Source organism: Crassostrea angulata, chromosome 6 (genome assembly GCF_025612915.1).
Source record: "Crassostrea angulata isolate pt1a10 chromosome 6, ASM2561291v2, whole genome shotgun sequence".
In the NCBI taxonomy this organism is placed as follows: Eukaryota; Metazoa; Mollusca; class Bivalvia; order Ostreida; family Ostreidae; genus Magallana; species Magallana angulata.
Window position 1 is genome coordinate 41896569 of NC_069116.1, and position 27924 is coordinate 41924492.

Consider the following 27924-nt stretch of genomic DNA (forward strand, 5'->3'; position numbering starts at 1 on the left):
CTGTAATATATGGTGTTCCGATGGGGCCACTTCGACCTTCACACTTTCGCCTTTAGGTCGAAGATGCGAGAGTGCGAAGTTGCGAAGGCGAAAGTGCGAGAGTGCGACGGCGAAGGAGCGAAAGTGCGAAGATGTGACGGCGAAGCGCGAATATGCGATGGCGAAAGTGCGAAGGTGCGAAGGCGAAGGAGCGATACTACTATCGCTCCTTCGCCTTCGCAACTTCGCACTCTCGCCTTCGCAACTTCGCACTTTCGCCTTTGCCTTTTTTTATAGCATTCAGAAAGTCTCGGTCGATTACATAGAATTTGATGCAGGCACCGTACTCGCCAAGGTTTTCCGATTAATCCATGATATCATTGGTACGCATGCGCTAGGCCATTGTGCTTACTATGAATATTTATAAATATTTTAATGTGTACGTATATGTGACATATATGTTTACCAGTGCTGGTTATGCATAATCATTATATACTCCATATAAAATGTAATGTCCGCCATAATGTATACATATGCACTTCCAGACTCCTGTCACTTACCAGCTGTCTGTTTACCGTGGATTAAACACAGTAACATTCTAATTTCATTATGCGACACTCCTTGCTGATCTATGGATCTAGAAGGGGAGAGGGGGTCCGTCCCTCGGAAAATTCAATATTAATAACTTCACACATGCAGTAAAGGGGGAGAGAGGGTCCGGATCTCATCCCCCTGGAAAATTTAATTTTATTAATTATATATAATAAAATCTCCAAAATATGTCTCGGAACCCTTCCACACCCCCGACAAATATAATTATTTATCCACCCCAGCCCCCTAGAAAAAGTTATAGATCTGTGCAGGCTATTGAAAATAAATTCTCATCGTCTGCCTCAGATGTCCTTTTATACAGCTAAAATTGTCTTAAAACGATAGAGAGCTCCACAATTATAAAAAGGCGAAGGCGAAAGTGCGAAGATGCGAAGGCGAGAGTGCGAAGTTGCGATGGCGAAGTTGCGATAGTAGTATCGCTTCTTCGCCTTCGCAACTTCGCACTTTCGCCTTCGCATCTTCGCGCTTCGCCGTCGCATCTTCGCACTTTCGCTCTTTCGCCGTCGCACCTTCGCACTTTCGCCGTCGCAACTTCGCACTCTCGCACCTCGACCTAGAGGCGAAAGTGCGAAGGTCGAAGTGGCCCCATCGGAACACCATAGTAATAGGAAAAGGCGCTATACCTCTTTTCATGATCATATTTTTTTTCATAGTTATAAAATAATAGATCAAGACTGTCACTTAGCAATTTTGCAGTTACATTTTGCACACCTTTCAACCAACATTATTTTGTATAAGACTGCATGTTGAGCTTGCTTACCCTGAGTCATGATTTGAACAAACTTGAATTTACACTATCTGAGGATGCTTCCACACAAGTTTAAGCTTTTCTTGCCGATTGTTTTTTTAGATTTTTGATAGATACCAACAAAGGACAAGAGTGTACAAGGCCTGACAAATCCCCCGTACCCAGGATTTTGAAATGGCATATGAACACATAAGAAATCTTTACATTTGAAAGTGTATAATATAGAACTGCATTTTCTGACAAATAAATAATATACAATAATACATGTACATGGTACTGATCTCCTTTTTTATTTGTTGCTTTCTAAACATTACAGCATGATCTCATATCTGTGCTAGCGCTACTTTTACCCTACATTGTGTGAACAGAACATGAACATTACGTAATTGTTGTCTTTATATAAATGGTATTACATTTTTTTTTATAATAATCCAATAAAAAAGCAAAAAATATTTTACTTAAAAGCAAATGAATTAAAAAATAAAACGCCTTCTATACGATTCGAACACCCTCTCCATCCAGAAGGATGAACTACGAGCCTCCGACTATCATAGTGAGCTACGTTGACAAATTAGAGTACGGGTGAATAAATTTAACTGTTTGACAATAATTAATAAAGTAAACATTTTTGGTGAAAACCACGAATTTGACACATTATGGGTCTAGACTTCATTTTAATAAATCAATAATAAAAATCAATATAGAATTATTCTTTAAATAAAAGTACTTTTAGAATGGAGTCGAGACCCATTCATACCTAAATTTTGCAATTTTGAACAATGAATGATTGAAAATTTCGGCATAAAACGCTGTGCAGCTTAATTTGGAAACCAATACCTGTCGTGTTTATAGAATGAAAGCACAATATTGACTTCCATCGTAAAATTTACACTAAAAACAATGCATACTAGTCAAAAATTAATATTCTAACTTAAATTGAAATTCTTTTGTCCTCATTGCTCCCAGTGGGGGATATACAACGCCTTATACGCCCCTGTTCTTTTCAATAATTCTTAATTGTCTCCATTTGAAAGAGGACGCGGCCCTTCATATTCCCTCCTCAAAAGGATGCTTTCTGCAAATTTTGGTAGAAATCGGCCCAGTGATACTGGAGGAGAAGTCGAAAATGTAAAAAGTTTACAGACAGAAAATTATTTAAAAGATGGTGTTTAGGGTGGGACTTCAATAGCAAAAGGCAAGATTAAATCAAATCCAGAACAATTGCGTTTATTACTTACATAACGTACTTATACATGTAAAGAGAAATTACTAGTATACCATAAAAACAAGAGATGTTTGTGAACACTTATGCCCCACCCCCCACACACACCTTGGAAACATCCACAAAGAAAAAGAACAGAAACTGCAAATAATTTTTTTGAGTCAAAGGGGCATGACTCTGTCAAAAATGATACAATTGTAACCAAATTCCAACTTGACCTTAGAAGGGGGCATAAAAATCAACACCAATTTTTTAGTAATTATTTTTTAATTAAATAAACACACACCCTTTTACATACAATATATACTAGTATATGGTGGTCTATATTATGCTAACAGAAACACTCAACAAAAGACACACACAGAAAAATAACCAGAGGACTGTTTGATATAGATATAAAGGAGAAAGAAAAATAGATTGATCAGTAACAATTGGAGTCAACAAAGACAAAGGAACAAACTGTTATCAGTCCCAATACAGAAAACTAGGTCTTAATAACAATTATCTCCAACAACTGGTTGTAAAAATATATAACATAATGCAATATATCTGGGAATGGGGAAAATTCAACAAGTTGTAACTACTGACAAAAAAAAAATCAACAAAACAATATTTGCAGGATTTGTGGTATTAATATTTCTAATGATCTCGAAATATGAGTCTGCTTGAAAAAAAAAAAAAAAACCAAAAAAAAACAAAAAACAATGTTGAACTTAAGTATTGAAAAGAAGTGAACAAAATAAATAAATAAAAATTCAAATTTGAAATAACTAAAAAATATTTTAAAAAAAGAAGAAGATTTTCTGTGAATTGCATACATTGTTTTTGTCGAACTATTTGTTCCCAAAATGAAGAAAACTACATAGCTACACTTAAATATTATGTTGGCTTTTTTTCACAAACTAAATGCTAAACACAAAATACATGTAAACTAAAAAAAAATAGAATAAAAAATTAAAGCACTAGTAGATCTAATATAGATACAAAATAAATCTTGAGCTACTCATCAATACAAATACATATCTAAATAATTCATATGGTACGTCTCTGTTCACAGAAATAAAAGTTTGTGCAGCGCGAGATGCACTGGTGCTAAAACACAAATATCAGAAGCATTGCAACAATAAATAATACGAAAGATGATATGTTTACATATATATACTCTGAGAGTGATTGAATTCAGCCAGATTTGACAGTGATATCTACTTAAATGATTATAAATCCCCTGATCTAGCAGTAACTATGGCATCAATCTTTTGCAGCTAGGACAAATTCAAATAGTTTGGTGAAGTATGACGTAGATGCAATTGTTTAATCTATGCCATTTATTTATCTTTCAAAAAAAAATAGGGCCAAATTATATCAATTTGCAAAAGAGAAATACCACAGCTATTGTGAAAGGGTTAATTGCACATATGTACACATTTTGTAGTTTTTTTTTTTTTAATTCTGAACACTAGATATGATGAACAGATGGGATGACAAAAGACAGAATGATTATTTTTCAGGACATCAAATCTTTTTTAATGGACCAAAAATTTCTTCAGGCGAGCAGTTAAAAATTGGATTTTCAGGACATGATTTATTCTTTGAAAAGAAAAAAAAAAGAAAAGAAAAAAAAATGGAAAGGTTGGAGGGATTAAATTAATTAATGCATGAATCTGCAATAGCTGCATCATGAAAGAAAAAGTCAATTATAAATAATGTTATATATGGATCTGAGATGCATAAAATAGTAAATATAGCATTTCTATGACAAGACTAGAAATAAAGATGGCATAATACTAAATGGAAAATTAGAAAATTTTATAATTACACATAATATCATATAAAGTAAAACTTGACTCAAACATATATGAACCGATATACCTGTATATATTATGGTACTATGCAATCTAAGTAAAGAAAAAGTTTTTTTAAACACAAATTTACAGCCTATATTGATCCCAAGTTAAGGGAAATATGATGCAAAAATTTATTTCAAATGTATTTCGTGATAAATTTAAAACATTATGCATGTAGTTTACAAGATTCTTCTTTGCATAAGAGGTGACTTTCAAAATATGTGGTTACATGCAGAAGATTATATATTATAACACATTACATGTACATACAAATGCTTACTTAGGCTAAAGCAGAATGTTTAAATAAATTGATGTATCCATTATAAAGCATATTATGATATGATCATTATTTTCATTATTTCTTAGAATTTTGTTAAAGTCAAATTTTACTGTACATGTGCCTTAATTTGCATCCTGACTTCATAATAACTGATTGTGTTTTTCATTATTGCTTTGGAATAACTGGCCCAGGAGATATGCACCTTCAAAATTACAACATACAGATCTATCCAATTCTCTTTAACCAGCAAAAATCAATGAAAATCAATACTTAAAAATGTGTTTTTATTCAGACCACAAAAACTCAGTTTGCATTTATTCATCATTCTAAAGGGGAAATTTTGTGAAAAAAAAAAAAACAGTGAAATTATTATTGGGTCATACTTTTGAGACAATTTCTGATACATGATATTTTTTTTCAGATCTAAAATATTGTTACAGAAAACTTTAATTGCATACCAAGCAAATATGTTTTTTTTTTTTTTGCTTTAAGAAAGGAATTATCATTCATGTTAATTGTTTAGTAATCCTAGATGTATTTCCATTATGCGCATGAGGTAGTTTTCTTCACATGTGTAGGAGTTGTCTCTCTTTAGTTGTAATTATAAATAAAGGATTTCAGATATAAAATTCAAAAGGAAAAACTATTAAAAAATGATTCTCAAATATCTTTTCTTGAAAAAAAAAATTAAAATGAATACAATGAAAAAAAAAAATAACAAGAAAAAAAAATCCACCAAAAAAAAAGCACTTCTTTTCTTGCAAAGATTCCGGAATATATGGAGTATTTTGTATATGTTACAGATTGATATAGTATAGTAATTCACGTTACATTGTACACAACAGAGAGAGAGAGAGAGAGTGAGAGATAAGGGAGAGAACCATCACTCCTAACATAACACAGGGGCTGAAGAGGTCCGAGACATATAGCAGAGTTGTCTGCCCATAAGGTTCAGCAGACCGACTTTATTCCTTGATCAGGGTACCAAACGGGTAATCCCACATCTTGGAAGATATCCCAAAACCTGAAATATAATCCAATTCTATATATGTGCAGGTCAAGTACATTAGCAGTGAATATGCCTCATTTAAATACACAAATGATTAAGAGTGCTAAAATATTTTCTGGACACTACAGGTGGCTGTTAAAAGACAACTTTTAAAATTTCTGGATATCATATCTGATCCGGATCATCTAGACATTCAATTGTCTTAAATTTGCGGAATGTGGATGACCAGATGTGAAATTTTTTTTCTAGCTCTGCAAGTAATAATCTTGAACAATAATATTTACATTTTCCAGTGTCTTTGCCTGTGATAACACTACGTATCGATTTTGTACGTTATAACCCATAATGTCAAATTGGGGCGCCAGCGGGGTTTGCTTATTTATATCTAAATATTTAATCGTTCAATGGCTTAAAATTACTAGTATATGAATATAAGTAATAAGGAATGATTCTTTGAATATTATGAGGTGATAATTTCAGTCAGGGCGTAATCAAATCTATCATAAAGCCCTTTATTGGATTTGATCACGCCCCAACCGAAATTATCACCTCATAATACTCAAAGAATGATTCCTTATTCCTTATTTAATTACATTATCCCTCTGCATCCTTTTAGCCAATAAACCAGTTAAAACCACACCTAAACCTAACAACCAGGTATTATTTCAAAATCATGATATCATGTGTTATCAGACCAGATATCGTTCCATCGAGTCATCTAGGATTCAGAAATTTCACAATACCAATCGTCCTATATATTCACCCAACTTGTTTTTCAAACCCTCTCTATTGGTGAAAAGATAAAAAGCTATCTTATTGCTTAAATGATCCTGCATTATACTCAATCAACTCTCGAGTAGTGGTCAAGAAGCAATAAATTTGACTTTTTCCTCAATTTCTGGAAGTCTTTCAAAATCATTGTGGCTAATAAACAAAGAGGGTTTTTTTTCTTGCACATGGTAAGAAGCAGGAAATTTTTCAAGATAGCTTTTCAAGATTTGCTTTTGGGGTTATGTATCCTTAGCCTTTAATGCTAAAATGGATATATATTTACATTTCCTAATGCCTTTGTCTACAGAGAAAAACATTGTAAATTAAGTAACCTTTTGGAATATTGCATGGAATGTGTGTGTTTAAAAACAAGATCAGAAGATTTCAACAATCCATTGAGATATACTAAGGGTTAGCCTTATAAGAAATTCAATAAATGGAATAAATCAATTTTAGCTCATAGTAGTTTTAAGCATTGGCAGTTATGCAACTGGTACAAAACTTATTAACAATAGTTAAATACAACAACGGTATTACAGCCTAAAAACTTGACAGTTATATACGTATAAGGATCCAATGAAATAGAAGTATTGTTATTTAGCAATCCTTTTGAATACAGATAAAAAAATTAATCATCACTCCCTGAAGGATCACATATCTTTCAATACATCTATTTAAACATGTATTAAATTGCTCATTAAAAAATTCTTACGATCTATTGTTGACATCTCATTTACATCAGCAACATTCAATTTAAATATACCGGTAAGCAACATTTTTCTGACTGAAATGCACTCACGAATACCCCATTTACTTAGGTTCATCAGAATTTTTTTTCCACACAAGGGAGACAACTCACTCACTTTTTTCTTGGTCCAGATAGTGATGATACCCAATTAGAAACATTTTTCTATACACAAGAGACCACTCACCTTTTTGCTGGTCCAGATAATGATGTTTTACATGATATCGTTTAAGTGCCCTAAAATAACTGCCGTAAGGTGTCCCGTGGTGTAGATAGTAGTGTATCATATCATACACAATATAGCCGCTGATGCTCCCCGCAAACACCGCCAGGGCCATTGTGTAGGGCATGAACAGGCAGTACACGGAGTAGAGTAATAGAGCCAGGGAGGCCGCGGGGAGGGGGGGAAACACCAGCCGCATTTTGTCCATGGGGGCCTGAAAAGGGAAAAAATAACTGTTGTAAGTCTAGTTTATGTGATCTTCATAAATGTGTACTTGTTATTTTTGGTTCTTTTGATATTGAAGTATATAAGTCCAATCTTTGGTTCATAATTTTCACTCAAAATAAATACAAATTCCTGTCATGACTCATTTTCCTTTCTGTCTGTCTATTTGTTTGTCAGTCCTTATCAAGTTGCTATCCACTAAACATTTTTAGCTCACCTGAGCTGAAAGCTGAACTCTAATCCCCTTTTGTCAGGCGTCCATCTGACTGTAAACTTTTTACATTTTTTAAATACATTACTTTCCATTTACGTTTTAAATTACTTCACTTTTTTAAATTACTTTTTCTCAATAAGTTTCACTCGACCAATTTCAGCCAAAACAAATTTATCTCCAAGGGGGAGATAATTCAGAATTATTGAAAATTTGTTAATTGGCATTAAGTTTAAGATTTATGCCAAAAACAGTTCTGTATGAAAAAATATCAGAAAGTTCGAGGCCCATTAGCGAAGAGAATATTTTTTCACCCAAATGTGTTTGAGGTATATATCGTACTTAAAACACTGCCATTGAATTTGATTGTTGATTTACCTGAGACAGTCTAATTTTGAAGGATATCAGCACTGTAACCACTGGTAACGGTCTGATATTACAAGAAAAACAGTAAGGTCTAACAAAAAAATAGGTTTGTTTCTGCTTTCAGGCTGAAAAAAATTAGGGTCGGTAGGTAGGCCTTTTTTTTTTTTTCTTTCCATCTGTTCAATTGTGCATATTAAACCATTCATCTATTAAACTGGGTAAGATAAAAAAAAATCTAAATAAGTTCTATAAGCGTTTTTACAACTTAAATTCAGAGGACACAATAAATTTTTTAATCGGATGTAATACCGAAATTTTACCAAAAAACAGTTAAAAACAGATATTTACAAAAAAACTCGAAAAAAAATTTTGGGTCGGCGGGTTTAAGTTAGGGTTGGTCGGGAAAGCAGAAACAAACCTATTCTTTTGTTAGGCCTAAGAAGCTCACTAATAATGGACTGTCACAGGTAAAAATTTTAGACTGCTGGAACAAAGGAACACATCACAGCAGTGTTTTAATTAAAAATCTTTTCAAAATCAATCCATTTGGCCAGAACAGATGAGACTTAAGTGGTTTTCATGATGCAATTTTTTTCTTAGTTATAATTATCCCTAAAACAAAAGGAGCTCAGTGTTAATTAAACATAAGAATATGGAAGGCAGTTTTGAATATTTTTTCAAACAAGATTTACTTCATAAAGGACTATATATGGTTTAAGCCTAAAATGGCCCCCTAAAATGAACATTGTCATTTTATTGTAATTCTTTGTTTTATTTGTACAAATATACATTTGAAGTTTTTTCATAATTTTCATTTTGATTTTAATGCCCACAATTTAAAAATATGACATCATAAAGTTTACCTTTTCCCACCATTTTCTCATTTTTAGCATAAAACGGCTTGTTTTGAGGCAGTTTTTCTTTAAGGAAACATTGAGCGACTGCTTGAACAAACAAAATATTTTCACCAAAGATGTATCTCTCCAATACTTATACGTGACAAAAAGTTCGTTCTTGTTCAAACAGTCGCTCTATATTTCCCATACGAAAAAAGATAAGAAAAATGTCAATTTTTGATTGATTTTGATTGAATTATAAAAATAGCGTCACTTCTGACGTAATATATACTGCCAGTGAGTGCATATAAATCAAATAAATTGGTGAAAAACATATTTCATGTCAACTCTTTTATAAAATAACACAACAAAGTAATGAACCTGAATCATTTTAAAAATAGCGAATTTTGGGGGCCAAATTTGACTAATATTGTTTATAGTTCTTTATATAATCCATTAAGTTGATATGGTAAGAGTTATTGCTACTGTTGCTTAGGTGAGTAATGTAAGCCACTGGCCTCTTTTCTTTCTTTCTTTTTTTTTAATCTAGCTGTTTTAATATACACTATGAAAGTCTGAACCAAATTTGACAAGAAATATTCGAAAAGAACAAAAGACTTCCTAAGGTTATGAAAGTTCATGTTCATTCAAATGCTCAACTAATATGGGTCCTCTACTTTTGTAAGAAAATATAACTGGATTTTGTAAGAAAATATAACTGAATTTTGTAAGAAAATATAATTGAATAAAGAACAGTCAGTCTAATAGGACAGTGTAAGAATTCAAATTCTAAATAAGACAACAAACTTAAAATAATTAATTTTTCAAAAATCTGTTTTTTAATTAAACCTAGTTGCTATTTAGGCCAAGCTTTAGAGAAATATATACTACATGTATTGGAAAAAAGATATTTCAAACAAAATTTTTTTTTTCATATAACAGAGATGTAATGCCATAATAATAGAAGAAGTTCAGATAGGATGCATCTTTCATTAGAATTATTTACGTCTGGTGTAATTAGGGAAAACTTCATTGCTCATAGAAATTCACACTTCGTCTCATTGTAAAAAAATTTATAAAAATAAGTGATACAGTATGCTAGTATGTGTCCTCCCCCCTGCCCCGGACAAGGGGCTGAGGGGAGGACACATTCATAACCCAACAACTTGCATTAGGCACCAAGAATTCTCTCCAAATCAAGATTAGGTACTAAGAATTCCTCTCCACAACCAGATCAAGATGATATCAAGATAAGACGTGTATTTACTAATTATTATTCCTAGGTTTTACAATGTGCACATATACAAACCTAATATCTAAAGATATGCACGCTAAAAAAAATATCAATAACCATCTTCATTGCACCGATAATCATAAAATTGAATCATAATTCCTTTTTTTTAGGCTTTATATATATGCACAGACTGGTGTTATGTAACTTGTAAATTAACATGTGTGAGTGAATATATTAATGCTCCCTTACAAATAACTGCATATTACTGTCATATGACAAGTAATTTCAAGACTCTCACATTTCCATGCAAACAATGTTCCCCCCAAAAAGAGACAATCCCATTTTTTAAAGATTTTAAGATACCGTCACTGGAGACAGGAAATACATACGGTACAACAGTGATCAAAACATCACATGCACGATGTACACATAGTTGACAGGAAAACTCCTGATACTGTCGTACCTTATGATCCCTACATTTACCCCGTAACTTTTTCCTGTTTTTAGATGACAGCGATAAATATTTTTAACTTAACAACTAATAATTTACTTCTTCCTTGAAACTTATATTCATGAAACAGAAACATAATTTAAATTAAAAAATTTTAGGTTCACACAAAAACTTGACATTATTTATGAATCATTTTAATTTTCCAAACTTTCACAATCAATCATCTTCAATGGCTTCCTTTTTCGTTTGTACCAATCAATTTCTTTTGTTTACCTTGTGATGCTGGCCGTGAAACAGGAAGTGAAGTATGACGATCACCGGGTATTTGGAGGGAGGGCATAAATGGAACAACCAGCGATGAATAACATACTCGTCTAATGTCCACAGCAAGAACCCAACTATATACAGTAAAGGCAGGTGGTAGGAGGTTATTGGAATGCCTGCAAAAAATAACAACAGCTCATTTTAGTAACCCGATTTGATGAAATCATACATGACACTAAAATATTTTTTTCGATGTAGAAAATTCATAGGAACTTCAGTGTCTTGCAGAAACAAAAATTTGTTTGGGACCAAAGGTCTAATTAGCTGCGGGTGTTGGGAAAATTTGGATTGACATGCTCAACATTTCAACACCCGAATTTTCCCATAGAACTACAGACCTTCAGCTAAGATCAAACGTATATTTGAATTACATACTGGTACATGTTAATGCAATCACACGGGTGCAAGTGAAATATGAAAATATGGCAAAGGACTTCAATGCATGTACTTTACTACCGTAAATGAAATGTAAATACATGTAACATTCAGGTGTTAACTATCTGCTGATGCATTTTTTGTCAATAAAACACTTGATTACTTTGTGTCAATTTTTTCTCCAATAAAATTCACAATTATCATTGTATATAGTCTTGGGGCAGGATATTAAGATATCACCCTTTGTTTTTTATGATTTTTTTTTCCTGATACGACAATTGTAATAACTGTGATTGCTTTTCATTGAGAGAACCAATCGTTATATGACACCTCATTACCAGCAGGTGTTTCCTGTTTCTATGGAGCAATGCCAATATAGAACTGTTGATGTGAGATTGAATTGTAAACAGTTTGTCTTAGTGAAAGCTAGAAGATTGTTCCTTCAGCTTCTGCCCCAAAACCCCTTTAATTAAAATAGAACCAACATCATAAAACATCTAACAGACTTTTTCAGATTGGAGATCGATGCTTCTTACTTAATGTTCACTACAAAACTGTAACTCTCCAGTGGAATAGGCATATGATCTGTCAACCAAGTTATTTCCAAGAGAGCTACTGAATTGTTATGCATATTACGTAGTAAGTTGTATTCAAATCTTCAATCTACACTGGCTATGTGCCAAATGATGAAAGTATCTTATCTTCAATATGGTATTTAATTAAATAGTGAATTCTGTTTGCAATGATATTTGAATTCTCTATTAATTTAATTAAAATGTTCAATCTTGGACATAAAATCAATTTCTTCATTCTTATATTAAATAAAAGAGACATTCCCTCATTTTAAATTTTTTTAAGTACATGCATAAACAATGTCAGTTTAAAAAGTTGGAATTATAACATGAATGTGACGTGAAAGGATCATAAACGGCATTCCAACATCTAAAGGAAAATGAATTTCCCAAAACATACATGTGCAGAGAATCAGAAAATATGCTAAATTGCATTTTAGGCAGGTGAACTTAAGAACATGCCCTCTGCCATTAACTGAGGATTTTACTGACAGTAGCAAGCAATCAGGGGTCTTCTTCAATTAGTTGCATTGCAAGTGATGTATGAGGAACATGGTGCACACAATCTGCTACAAATAAAACATGTTTGCTGCACAATTACAATACACAAAACTACAAAATGTGATGCACATCAAATATCAACCACTAGATTGAACCAAAATACGAAACTAAACAAACACACTGTGCTGCACATCAATAATCGCCCACTAGTTGGAACAGAGCTGTACTTCTTTCTGATGACAGGATTGATAATGATGATGATACATGTATTGATGATGATGATGATGATGATGATGATTATAATGATTGTTTGGCGATTGGTTGTTTGCTATATTAGTTTGATGACTTGTTGGTTTGTGGTAGTTTGGTGCTTGGTGGTCTGTATCAGCCTATAAATGGCTTGATTGTAAGAGAATAAGGGCTTGTTGGTTACAGTTTGGTGGATTTAATAGTCTGATGGCTTGTGGTTTGTCCAACTTTTGTGACTTGGTTGTTTGTCTTAGTACAGTAGCTTTTTAGTTTGATAAGTTATAGTTTGATAGCTTGGTGGTTTGGTATAGTTTGATGGCTTGGTGGTTTGATACAGTTTGATGGCTTGGTGGTTTGATACAGTTTGATACCTAGGAGGTTTGGTATAGTTTAATGGTTTAGTGGTTATAGTTTGGTTTGTTGTAGTTTGGTAGCTTTTTGGGCTAGTTATACCATTTGATAGCTTGGTGGTTTGTTAGGGTTTGGTAGCTTTGTTGTTACAGTTTGGTGGTCTGTGGTTAGTATTCTATTTGTGGCTTGGTGGTTTGTTGTGGTTTGGTAGCTTTTCAGCTAGTTATACCATTTGATAGCTTGGGGGTCTGTTATGGTTTGGTAGCTTTTCGGCTAGTTATACCATTTGGTAGCTTGGGGGTTTGTTATGGTTTGTTAGCTTTTGGGCTAGTTACACCATTTGATAGCTTGGGGGTTTGTTATGGTTTGGTAGCTTTTGGCTAGTTATACCATTGGACAGCTTGGTGGTTTGGATTGTGGTTAGCTATAAATTGATGACTTTGTGACTGTTAACAGTTTTATTTATGGCATAATGGCTTTGTATAGTTTATGTGATGAATGGCGAAATGGGTCATTATAGTTTGTTAGCTGATTTTGATACTATTGCTTTAGTGTGAAGGTTTGGTATTTATCTTTATTTAGTTTTTTGGCATAAAGGTTTGTTACAGTTTGATTAGCTTGATGACTACGGTTTGTACTAATTTGATAAAATTGATGGTTTGTTTAAGTCTGTCATGGTTTGGTTTTTGCTATAGTTTTAAGACTTAATGTGGCTTGTTATATTCTGATGTTCTGATGCCTTGTTAAGCATTGCCATCTCTCTCACATCACTTTTATTCCCAATAGCTACCCCATATCTCAAAAACATGAAAATTGCAGCCATTAGTATATATTAATAATTTATAATCTTTAATATCAATGACATTTCATGTTTCTCATAAAAAAATTCTCAATATAGGGTAATATATTTTTCATAAAAATTGGTCACTGGCAATATAAAATTTTCATCAACAAGAAAAATATCCCGTATCTATGGTAATTTGCATGTGTTCAGCAAATTGCATGGGCTTCATGATACATGTATAATGTATGTGAGTGTATCATACTCTGCCCTTCATTTTTCTGTCCTCATTTTTTGTTCAATAATTTTTTTTTTTACCGTAATTTAATATTTAAAAAAAAAAACACTGTGCCAAAGCTTTATCCATTCTCTAAAATCCCAAGACTTCTGTTTTGTAAGAAAACTTCTATCATGCATTGTTAATGACCTGAAAGTACCCAAACGACAGCATTGAAAAACTGTGCAAGCTCATGGTGTTTGTAAATTTGATAATGCATCAAAGGTGTCATATTTTCCAATATGATTATTCCCAAATGAAATTGATTTTCATTCTCAAAACTATCACTGAGTGAAGGGTGTGACATGTCATTGGAGACATTAGCTATGAATTAAAAAAAAAACCACTTTTCACATTGATTGAAAAAAAGATGAAAAAAAAACCCCTGGGACAGGGTATAGGATTCATTGGGTATAGTGAAGCAGGGCTAACTGCATGGACATGTGTTGTCATATACAATATTTCATACCTCACCACCTTTAACTCTACCATTTTTAGTGTATTCAATCACAACTCTCACCCAGCTCTCATCACACCAAAATACTTCTCTGACAAGCTGATATTGACTTCAATTTACAGAAATCAATTATCATCCTTCTATAACAATGTGCCATTAACACCTAGGATACTTATAAGCACTTCAAGCAAGGAGGAAACAGCTAGGAATGCATGGCAACAATTTACCAACCAATGCATGCATTAAAGTCTGTGCAACAGACCGTATACCATCATACTTACTTAAGTTATAGTCTGTAAAGAAAAAAAACAGAAGAGCTTGATTAACATTTACAACAATACAAAGGAGCTGTTCACTTTCTACCTTTAAGTGCATTACAAGGTGTAATTAAAATCAATTTCTGCAATTCCAGGGCTATAAGAACAAACTCTAACCAGCTTGTATTTTCTATAAATTGCAGCCAAGGAGATGAATAATTCACAATGTGTCATGTTTGCGAGCGGGTGTAAAAATAAAGCTACATCCTTTCTTAATAATTCATTCTCCTCAAATTGAATCTCTCCAATTCACATCACTATAAAGAAATGAACTCTAATTACAATAATTCAAATGTTACAGCAAGAGACCAACAAAATTTTCATAATCAGAGAATTTTGATGATGATCTAAAAGCTGTGAGCACTTTTTAATACACACTGCAGATACATGCACTATATTCCAAACTTTTGTTATGACCTCTTAACTGTCGTCATCTTAACATATACAATCAGTGCCTGCATGATATTTCAAAACTTTAAAGTCATTAATATCATAGGCTTACGAAGCATTAAACTGAAAATTTAGGAGGAGCTTTTAGCTTTCCCTTTAGTGGCACAGATCTGCAGGCTAACATGCAGTTGCATCACAATCCTTTTTTAATTAAGAAAGGCGATAATTAGCCATACAAAAGTTACTGACAAAATTGAATCTCAGCTGTAACCTGTCAAACCAACTGAAGCAATTCATTATAACGTCTAGCTGACAAGTGGTTCTTACTCTTTGTAAGTTAAAATTGATATCATTGAAAACATTTGAAGAATCAGAAGGGAAAGAAATCTTTTTTCTACATGTAGATGTAATGTCAAGATGCAATAAACTGCTTGATTGTAAACTAATAAAACACAATAAAATGTCATATGCAGTCTGAGGTACCCCATATCTTTATAGAGGAGACAAATTTAAAGAAAGATGGAAAAATCCACTCAAGGCACCCGCAAAGCTCTTTGCAAGCATAACTAAACTTGTACTATAAATGGAACTTTTTTCACAAACTGTCAATTTAATTCCCTTATAATAATATCGTTGGCATGGATGTTAGCACGTAAATCCTTAAATCTTACTGCAGCTGTTTTCAAGATAAAGTCAGTGACAATTTAATATAAGTATATATGTAAACACTCTCTCAATGAAATACTTTTTCTAAAAAATTCATATTTTGATTACTTAGACGACGCACAGTACATGACTGCTTGTCTAAACTATCATAAAAGGTCTTTGTTCCTACAATACATGTTACAGACAGCATATTACAGAGATACCCATACCAAAAAAAAGTACATATAGGCATACTTTATCTGTGCCTAAAGAGTACTTCATATGTACCTATTAAAATAGGTACAAAATAGGCATACCTCAAAAGTATCAAAAATGAACTTAATATTTTTTCAATGTACCTACTATGTGCCTATACTGGACTTATCTTTTTCATGGTGTACCTATAAAATGCCTATGCTGGACTTAAACTTTTTGCAGTGTACCTATAAGATACCTATGCTGGACTTTGTCTTTTTGCAGTGTGCCTGAAATGTGCCTATTATTAACTTAGATATTTTTATAGGTACCTAACATGTGCCTAATTGGAACTTAGAAAATTTTAACTGTTTTAAGTATTTTTCCTGTTGGACTTAGAAAATTTTCAGTGTGCCTAAAATGTATCTAGTTTAGACTTAGTAATTTTTAACTAAAGCTGGTGTACCTAAAGTGTGCCTTTTTGGAGACTTAGTCTTATTTTTATTTTTTTTTAATGATTTTTTTTAAGAATTTGCTGAATAACATTTCCAATCTCATTTGTCTACATTTCATTGTAGGTTCTAGTGAGATTTTATGCATGTATTTATTTTTTCATTTAACTTTTTTAAGTATTTCGTTTCATACACTTTCATTTGAATACTACTCCTGCACATAACAATTTTGACTTGTAGTACATGTAGTAAAAATAAAACAAAATGCAATATACAGTCATCATGTAATATGCCACCTTTGCACACAAATCTATCATACATATTACTTGCTTTATAAATTTGAAAGACAGTCAAATCAGACATATTAATGCCAAAAATGAAAATGATAGATTCAGTGCTCTCAGAGGCAATAATAACATTTTATTTATTACAATTACCGTTACACAGCATGTTTCATTTAAGAGTACATATTTAATATTTTTAAGAAATGCAGTCAGTTCACTAGAAAGTCAAACTGTTCTGGCTAAGTCTACAGTTCCTCACTCCTTCTCAATTCTGTTTGGTGTTGCCGAAACAAAACAAAGTTCATCGCTCAACAAAACACATACACATACTTCGCAAATGTCCTTCACTGGCACAGCTACAATATATCTTCTTGATGGTGGCCTCAATGGTATGGAGTGGCTATTCGCAGCTCTTTGGCAGTTAGGGATTGTAACTGTGGATCTTTCCATTGGGTGGATGAGCGCTAGAACACATGTCTCTTCATTTACATTCACTTTAACAAAAGTTTTCACTTCACCAAAATTGTCCTTGTATTTAACAATGGCATTGTTTCTTCTTTGCGTGGATTATATATAGACAGACATAGACAGACATTTTTTGATTACAAAACTAATATCAGAAAAAATCCAATACCTATATATACAAAATATCTTATTTCACAAAAACGTTAAAAAGAAGGTAAATCCCCAGGTGAAGCTATAAAGATTGATAACTATAAAATGTAACAAGAGCAAGCTTAAGAATGGGACAGAATATTTCAATTAATTTTTATTGAAAATGGCATTCTTAAAAAATAAATAAATATCAATATCTAAGTACGTTTACATCCAGGTAAATTTGGACTTCTAATCAAGACATAAAACCTTTATCAATTTGAAAACCATTGGCATTTAAACAAAAATTGGATGAGAGAACTCTCAGGATACAAGTAGCTAGAAAACCAAAATGGAACTATACAGTCAAATACATATAATCAGACATGCACAGTGCCTTAATTAACACATGATCTTTCTTGTTTTTGTAAACTGCATGCAACAACTATCAATAGTATCATAAAACGGCCATATTATGTGCATATTGTAAACACATAAACATTAATTCAATATTCTTTTGCGAAATTCATGATAAATCCAACAACAAAAAATAAATGAAGAAAAACCCATAAAAACCTCATACAACAAACTAAAAATAGACATTGGATATATATTTGTGATCACGAAAATATACCATCGGAGGTATAACTGGAGTTTCTTATAATCTTCATGATCTGCCCAAAACCTATAAATAGATGAGCGTATTGAAAGATATCTCAAGTCTTTGCTCCCTGAAATTTCTAGCATTTCTGGCAATCAATGAGGAGAAAGAGAGAAAAAATAATCAACTGAACTGCTTAGTGGGCAATTTTTTTTTTCTACGCTTCGGATCGAAACATCCTCATTGAGCTTTAGCACCTTTCAACACAGAAGCACTGAAGTGAATTACTTACCACCCACATCTATAAAATCATTTTAACTAGGTAATGAATTCAATAGAGGGTGTAAAAAATTGATTTAGTAAGTAAATAGGCATTAATTTATATATAATTATAACCTTTAAAAATTGACACCATTCACTATCAATACATGCGTGTTCACAAGACTGATCTTTTTTTATTTCGATCATAATAGCTATCTATTATGAAAAAAATAAATTGTTCTATCTGCAAAAGGAACTTCGGTTTATAATCGACCATTGATAAACTATAAACTATATACAACGTACTACATACAATAAACCTCATGCATTGATATCAGTTAAATGCATTATCTCAGACAAAGATATCTCGAGCTCAAACATCATGGATATATGTCAAAGTAATTTGGAAGTCCAAACAATTTTTTTTCAATAATGCTTTAATTTATTTAACCCCAATATTTTAAGTTTTTCCTTGTCTCCACTGTTAAATTAAATACATGGTTAGGGGATGAGAAACTAAAAATTAATTTCATGTGGCCTTATGTACAGGTTTGATTTGTTTTTGTTTGGCCCTTATTTACTGTATTATGTAGTCTTGCTTTTCCCAGACTCTCCAGACTTGACTTGAGCGAGAGACTCTTGCACAAGTCAAGTCTCGGGAGCGAGAGTCTTGGTAAGGCAAGAATTTAAACTAATGCTTGTACCCTCATTGAGTAAACCTATGCTAATTAAGTCTAATTATTCATTGTGCATTGGAGTTACGCATTTGGGTCAAATTTCCACGTATCGAAGAGAAAATGAAGCGGTCTTAATAATGATTTATTATAATTAGTCTTAATTAGAAAAAATTTGTTGAATACCCATATACATATATAAGTGTATAAAAGGTACAACTTTTACTCATTAATTAGATAAATTGCCATAGAAATGAATTACATTAATTAGCCTAAGCAATGGCTGTAGATAAATAAGATTTTAAAACAGAATAATGTCCTACTTTGAACCCAATTTAAAGTGGTTTAATTAGTCATTGATATAGAATGCATGCAAAGGCCTTTTATTAACTCCTATATTGTATAAAACAACATAGAGAAAATATACAATACAGACAATATTCTACAAAAACGGAGAATGTATATTGTAAAACTCTGTTTTCTATACACCAATGTCAAGCTTATTAATTAATCTATAGAACTGCATGAAAGCATTTAGAGAGCTCCCTTCGAACAGTGACCTCCAATTCAACACTGAATATTGATTACACAACAACAGCCTCTCAATTTGTATCTTTTCGCACAGCAAGCTGTTGTCAAACAAAGTGATCCATTATAAATGCATGCCAGAGTGGAATCATTTCGATGTTCGATGTCTTCGTCAATGTAGTAGCAGCTGATGCCAAGATTGTTACACTATGACAAGGTTGAGCAGAAATACTTATGCTAGTTTTTAAGATTTTTTTTTTTTTTTTTACTAGTTTTAGCAATTTTTTTTTTAATCAAGCCTAATCAAGCATATTTACTTACTATAAATCTACAATGGTAAAAAGGTAAACATCATAAACTATAAATATCATTACATGCATCATTCCAGAATTTCAAAATGTTTCATTGCGCAATATTTAAACCTATTTGTAGTTCCCAGTTATCTAATGATCACCTACGTGACAAAAAGCATGCATTATGACCTGCTAGGTGTTTCTTTATTCTGTGTGTCAGAGCTTATATGATCAGACCATTTCAACTGACCAATCAATTCACTCATTGTGATATAATATGTACATTGTTACCTTAAAAGATAATGTATTTTATAAGCACTTCAGCTTTAAAAGTCAGAACAAAATGACCTATAGCTGTAATATCATGGTATCCCAACTGCCCACAATCGACCAAATTCAGTACTAGTGTTTAGTGGGGGGTTTTCCCCGTGACTTGATCAATGCAGATTTTAGTTAATATAATTACTATCAATAAATAAGGAAAGAAGATATCTTTAAACTCACTCAATGCAACTTTTCATATTAAGATATTCATTTATATGCTTCAATCAAAAACATAATATCTTGAGGAAGAAGATGCGTGCATGCATGCATGGCTTTAATATAATTTCACACTACACTGCCAAATGCTTCCACAATTCTTTTCCTTATAATACATGAAATGGTTTTATCCCTGGCTGGGATATATCTTCTTAAAAATAAACATATCCGTGAACACATTGGATTTTATGATCCAGATGCCCCCTTCCCCAGCAACCAATAAATAATCTGACCAGCAGCACATTAAATGAAATGCCGGATGGTCTAGCTATCCAGTAAACTACAAAGTTAATGAATAAAATGCTACATACCTTCAGAAAAAGTGACTGCGAAGGAACATGGCTCATCTCTTAGACTGGTATAGGAAGTGTACAATAACAACATTACAACGGGGATCCAAACCATGGGTACCATGTACCACGGACACTGAGAAAAAGACTCGCAGATATCCGACTTCATCAGTCGTAGATGACCGTCTATTGGCCGATGGACCCATTCGAAATAACGGTCACCTAGTTTGGGAACTTGGAAAAGAATAGGTTCGTCCCAGTTGATTGGATCATCCTAAAAAATAATTTCACATTTTAAAAAAACAATTTTACACACAGTATAATAAATTCAATATTGTACAATAGTCTTATATCTACTTGTAATACACGGTACATGTACATCTATATAAATGTACATTTGAATAAGTTTTGACGTTAACTGGTACAAAAATTCTGAGCTATGAACCAAATAAAAAAGCAAGAGACATAAAACCTTGGCTAAGGTAGCAGATAGTGACAGAAAAAGCTCCAGCAATTGTTACTTTTTATTGTTTCCTGCCAACATGTTTCTCAGGCTCTCTCTGTTCCTTTCTTTATTTTGTCTTTTCTTTCTTTCTCTCTCTCTCTCTCTCTCTCTCGTATTTTTACACCAAAATTATCAATGAATGCTTTATATAACAACAATTCATAACTCTCTCTCTCTCTCTCTCTCTCTCTCTCTCTCTCTCTCTCTCAACAGGTGTACATATATTTTGTATATCCTATATGGGTTTTTTTTTCAGCTGCAGCAGAAACAAACCCGGACATGACGTTTATTCTGGGTGACAATGGGATCGCATTTATCTCCTGTTGCCATCAACCAAATGGCAGATGATCCATTTCCCCTCTAATTGCTTGTCATATGTGGATGGGCTTTAGAAGCTTACAACTCTTTATTTTTTACTGCCCAAATATTTCTTGCACATCTCAATCTTTATAAATGAGATTGTGTAAGAACAGTTTGGACATATGTTGCTGCTTCAATTCTCCTATACTTACTGGAAATGAACTATCATGGTGTCTGCTGTGACCATTTGAGTGGACGGTTCCATTGCTATGTGCAACACCATTTGCTGTTCCATTAACTGTTCCATTTGTTGTTGTTCCATTTCTTTTTACTGTTCCATTCCGATGTCTGAGGTCTCCATTTTTCTGTAAACAAACAAGGTTTTTTTATATATATATATAGGTATCAGTCATTTCGACAGGAAAATCAAAGTCGGCTCTTGCATATATTTTTAGATGCTCCTGTCTGCAATGAAATTAGAGGCAACCATATGGGAATCATACACTATGCAATATTATCATGGGAATTCAAGCATAGGGGCAATTTTCACAATTTACTCAAGACAAAAATCACGTACATATACATGCAGTATATCATATATAATTTTTTCTGACTTGCAGGCTCATCTAATGTTTCATTTCTTAATCATATCCAAGACGCAATCTTCATCCATATATGTTTTCCTTGTTGCAACCACATATTCAGGTTTTAATTTATTATCCTATTTACTGATATCCTATAAAGTCAATGTACATCTTCATCATAACATAACAAACTCAACTTTGAAACTGCCATAAAAAAAACTAATGAAAACCCAAACAATATGAAAATACTTATACGAAAATAAAATATACTGTACATATGCTCTATCTAAACTTATTACCGTATATACCCATCAATATCCCTTTCTTGATACTGTCAATTTTACAGAGCATGATCAGTATTTCAGATTACCACACTGGGTTTACGATTCCGTAACACCACTCTCTAAAACAGATTACATAGTACACATTAAATAACGTCTGTATTTGAGCGCATTTTATAAGAGTTCGTTTTATAAAGATTTGTTGTCTAGTTAAACGTCATACAATTGATTTTAAAATTAATAAAAACTTTTAAATAAACAAGGGTATATAATATATTTATCCTTGTAACAGTAACTTGATCGAAAGAGCCAGATCACGTCTCGTTGCCAGGCGCGGATCATCAGACCCTTTGGATCAAGTAACTGTTATAATAATATATATGTATCATATTTTCTGTTCATGTTACACATGTACATGTTATTACCTGACAACAATTACCAGAAACAGTTAGATCTACAATGTAGTATAGGAAGATTTCAAAAATACTACCAAGGCTTGAGAATTATACAAACAGCACTTGATATCTATTTACTGTGTTCCTCAGATAGTGAGTGACAGCTGGCAAATTGACTGTCAATGATGTAATGTACTTACAGAGTGCAGACATGCCCAATGTGCATTTAAGTGATGTAACTGTCCATGCTGACTTGGCCAAGCAGTGTTTAACTGGTCTTAAAGAAGTATAATTTCTCTCTCTCTCTCTCTCTCTCTCTGACAACAATGCATCACAAATGAAATTTCGATCCAGACATTACATATTGTTTTGTTAATTTATCAATTTAAAAAACAGAGAACAAGCCTGATAACCCAAATCAATAAGACCAGACAGATATTGTACCAGTTTTCGGTTAGCTGCAGATATGGGTTGCTGGTGTGTGTTTTATGAACACATAATGATAGATTTTACTATTAATTCATGATACATTAAAAGGATCCCAGGCTTCAGCTATAAAGACACTTCTTGCTTTGTTTAATGATAATTGCTATTCTATGGAGAGAGGAAAATGCTGAGTTGACAGACTTTTGTCATGTCAAGGTCACCCAGCTGCACTATTCTTCTACGTCTTCTTTTCTATCCTAGAGTATCTCATTAACTATCAAATAATGTCAAGAATTGAATACTGTGGAATCATTAGAATTTGTGGTGGCTCAATTTTCATGGTATTTGTGGGTATAGCCCTACCCCACAAATAGACATCCTCGATGAAACAAATTTTGAAAGAGTTAGTTTTCTTACTGAATCTGAAAATGAAGCATCCAAAAAATTACATCCCAAGCAAAAAAATCCAAAATCCACTAAAACTGGCCCCCACGATTTGAAATGATCCCACAGTACATGATAATATGTATATTGCGATCAGTTTTATAAAGCCCTGGGGTTTTAAAAAATAAACCCAAAATGGAGTGTTCAAAGTCTTCAGACATCTGGTACATGCTGAGCTAAGGAATTTTTAAAAAGAGTTTTCAGTGTTGTTCAAATCTTTGGAAAGATATAGCCATATTAAAATGACACACATAACACAATCCCAACTCTGCATGGCCTTAAAGGACTCGCATGAAAATAACATATCGGATTGACTTTTGTAACCTGATTTCTTTAATGACTAATGGCGCATATAGAGCCACTGAGGCACAAAACAATGCAAGGTTAGCAAAGACTTCATGTGTTAGCATATAAATCAAAAGGGAGAATTACGGCATTTACTCAGCCTTAGGTTTACCAGCAAGACAACATATTGTCATTTAATTGCATTTTTCCTTTTTCAGTCTTTCATTCCTCTCAAAAATCAATTGAATAGCACATTGTTTTAATCTCAAGGTTTTCTTTGAAGTCTTCAAAAACAACAATCTCATCTGCACTAGAAAAGCGTCAGGTATTAACACCCTATTGAGTGTAGATAAGACGGCCTGACAATTACCTTACAGATAATACTATTGGACGTCAAGACCTGTTTTTTTTTGTACCCAGGGTCATTGCACTGGCGTCAGGACTGTTATTAAGGGCTATTATATGTACAGTAAACCATTTATTTTATTTTTTTGCAAGTGGCCAATGGAGAACTTATCATAATCTGCAATATGACCCTTTACACACAGAAATATAAGTACCGGTAAGCTGCAGAAATTTAATGGACATTAAATCCATGCATTATTTCCAGTCAAATAATACACACACAGGTTTACAGTGCATTTATGGGTATATCTATTCAGCATGATTCTACTTTTGTTATCATAATTATATATGCATTTTTTTCCTACTAGTATACAATTCACACAAATAAAAAGTTCATTTAAATAACATTTAATCTCTCAATGGAGTATAGCTTGTACTTATATCATGTAATAGCTTGAGTACCACATGTATCCAAAGTAACCAACGTTTCCTGCTAAAATAATGATAATTTACTTTTGCTTTTGAATAATATCAGGTGATTGAACATAAAGATGCGGTTAACGACATTTTCACAAAGACTTTTTTTCTGATTTGATCATAAGTTACAGCCCACTTTAAAGGCTATCTGCAATTTTAACCCATGGGCATTATGGAAATGATCAAAGAAAATTCTAAACCCCTGAAAGAAAGGAAAAAAAAACAAAAGAGAAATATTTCAAATACATCTGAACATTTTTTTCTCACGAATATTTTCCATAAAAAAAAACCGAATCAACAGTCCTTTCCCAGCATACATGTACATAGTAATCTACTCTGAAAATCCATTAAGAGCTAACAGTGACCAAATTAAAGCTTACGAATCACCTTTATGACATGAAATATTGATGGGTCTCCCCAACACTTAGTTTGTATTCATTAATCTATAAGGAAGAGACGTGTTTGAATATGGCAGTATTGCTCTCTGTAATTCTGTCAGATCTAGCCATTACATTGGGTGGATATGATTCATTTCCAATCAAAGTCGCAAACTAGACTCGAGTATGATACCATACGTCGCAATTAAAAACAGGGTCAATAGACAATAAATATACAAGATGGAATTTCAGACTTCGGTAAAAGGTACTGGAATCTATCAACAATTGCTAGCTGATCTATGTACATTAGTCCCATTAACACGTACTGCTGATACAGTCCTCTAATCTGTAGTCAATCGACAAGCTAGACTATCGCTGCTATAGTAAAGACAATGGAGAATGATCAACAATTGTGTAAATGGAGGCATGTAACCAAACCAGATGCTTTCATTGAATAAAAAAAAATTCGTTAAGCAACCTTTAAAAACTTTTAATTTTGCTTTTTTTTTTGTACTTTCTCTGGGTGCTTTGATTTGAAGTCAAAATTTTAACTAAGGTACAAGTATTCTGACTTGCGGTCAAAAATTTAAGGTACATTGTTCTGACTTGTGGTCAGAATTTCAAGATACTAAGGGAATTTTTTTTATCAACAATTTATAGAAATTGTATCTGCCAACAACTGAATTTAAAAAAAAGATAAATATTGATGCTCAGAATGTTTGACATTTAAATTTCAGAAATATTTGGGTCGATTGCTGTTTTTTGTCAGCTGATTCAGAGCAAACAAATAATTTTTTATGGTGGCCTAGCTACATAGCTGAGGACAAGAAATTAAGGTGGCCTAGCTAGCTGAGGACAAGAAGTTATTAATTAAAATTTAACGAAATAATTCGATCTATCTAATTTTTTTTATTCCATTTTACCATGCATCTGTGTTTTTGAAGGTTCAAATGTATCATGGTTTATCTTCTTTCGTCAGCTTTTTTCAGGTTGTCATGTTGTTATAATTTCCACTAGATATTTATATAGTTGCAATTATGAGCTAGCAGCCTAGCTGCTTTAATAATTGCCATTTAGTAATTTCATCATTTTCTTTCTGAATTCAGTAAGTACATGTTTAACATGTATAATTTAGATCTATTAATTCTCATCATGCATGCCGCACCTTATTTTTTCCTAGCTGAACATACTGAAGTGTGAATTTTTCATGTGGGGTACTCCAGATAGGAAAGGCTATCAACAATTGTCTAATACCTTTGCAATGTTGACTTTAACAGTCATTGACAAATATCAAGAGCATGTTTCCTGTCTCCTATTACATGTACTCATTTCGTAAGTGCTACATTGTATATTAGATAACAGTTTTTAGTTTATGCTGATGAGTAAATCTTAACAATCCATGACACATGATGATGAGTTGGGTTTTTACATCACTTTCATGCAGAAATATTAAGTAAACATGCTAATGATAGATAAAAGTGAGGATTAAGTTACGTATTTCTAGCTGATCAAATTTTATAAAATTTATATTGCTTGAAGAGTTTAATATAATGGTGAAGACAATGTGAAAAGGTGGATTCATCATGATCACAATAATGATGAGACTACATGCAGTCACTAGAAGTGTTGCTAATTTTGCTGATGGCTCTTATAATATTGTTAATTAATTAAACCCTAGAAAACTTTTAATTTGATAATTTTTATTGATAGAAACCACTGTCTAGAATGCAATTCCAATTGAAGCCGCTAAAAAAGCTACAATAAGTATAAGTTGGTCAACTTTTTCTGAGGACCTTGAGATTTAGTACCAAGCAAAGCAAGGGCCGGCCAGACCAAATCGAATTGTGAGGACAAAGGAAATTTAAAAAAAAAAACATATATCGATATAAGTGTATATATAATACTGTGACACACATTCTTTATGATATGCAAAAACAAATTGTTTCGTATTCATATCATATAAGCTCATATACAACCTATATCTAAAATATAAATATACAGGATATAATTAATTTTCTAGCATATATCAAATTTATATGACTAAACATTTAATGCAAATTCTTTTAGTAGGGGCCATGGGGGTAAATTTTGGACATTTTTTTATTTACTTTTGAAAGTGTCAAGGTAAAGGGTGAAATAGCAATACAATTAACCCACTTGTACACAGGCTACGTGATATAGCAGACATCATGCATGTATATTTCACATGACATGTTTACACTCGAATACATCTCAACACTTCTGAGGTTACACAACATATATAATTCAACCATATATTGCATGTCCCTTACCTGCATTAAATTTCCAATGCAATATTTTTTAAGAATCGTGTATGCTGCTAAACTATGGTGATGGGGAGTTTCACTTTCCATTTGTTGTGTAACATCGTTTCCAACTTGTTTGACCAGGTGTTCGCGGCCTCCTGGGTGCCTATCTGCGAAGTCCGTCACATCGTAAACCTTTCCTTCACTTAGAATTAAGATTTTCCCCTTGTCGATTTCTTCTTTGATTTCTTTTTCAGTGTAGTAGATCATTGTTTATCCCCGCGGTATCACGCATAACATCGGACCACAGTCACCGTGTGTTTATCTATATATTGGTCAGACTAATGCGCGGAGTGTTTAGTACGCAGAGGCTAATAACAGTAAACTGCGTATTTGTTCAGATTACAGTAAAAATAGACGTGAACAAGGTGTATTTGTTTTATTTCCGGTAAACTTTGGCATTTCTAGAATTAAATATCATGAGTTTATCTATTGATACGCATACATGATAAAATTTAGAAGACGTCCCATATA

At 32.8% G+C, this 27924-nt stretch overlaps 1 protein-coding gene across 2 annotated transcripts; it reads right to left on the reverse strand.

The window, feature by feature from the left end:
• Window positions 1-1610: 1610 nt before the first annotated feature.
• Window positions 1611-27774, reverse strand: LOC128188316 (fatty acid 2-hydroxylase-like). Of its 2 annotated transcripts, XM_052859293.1 has the most exons (7): window positions 27418-27774; window positions 21725-21877; window positions 20729-20981; window positions 14925-14936; window positions 11030-11196; window positions 7398-7647; window positions 1611-5709 (listed from the first exon to the last, which is right to left on the reverse strand). In XM_052859293.1, the coding sequence occupies exons 1-7, from the start codon at window positions 27658-27660 to the stop codon at window positions 5651-5653; spliced, it is 1137 nt and encodes a 378-aa protein (XP_052715253.1). In that variant the 5' UTR covers window positions 27661-27774; the 3' UTR covers window positions 1611-5650. The 2 variants fall into 2 exon arrangements, with proteins under 2 accessions (XP_052715253.1, XP_052715254.1); XM_052859294.1 differs by lacking the exon at window positions 14925-14936 and having other exon boundaries at window positions 27418-27770.
• Between the last annotated feature and the right edge of the window lie 150 nt (window positions 27775-27924).

Coding starts and splice junctions, on each gene's coding strand:
- LOC128188316 (XM_052859293.1), bottom strand. CDS start 27,660: ATGATCTACTACACTGAAAAAGAAATCAAAGAAGAAATCGACAAGGGG. Junction 7,648..11,029: donor TTCACGGCCAGCATCACAAG/GTAAACAAAAGA, acceptor TTCCCTTTTCAG/GCCCCCATGGACAAAATGCG. Junction 5,710..7,397: donor TTATCTGGACCAGCAAAAAG/GTGAGTGGTCTC, acceptor ATTATATTTCAG/GTTTTGGGATATCTTCCAAG.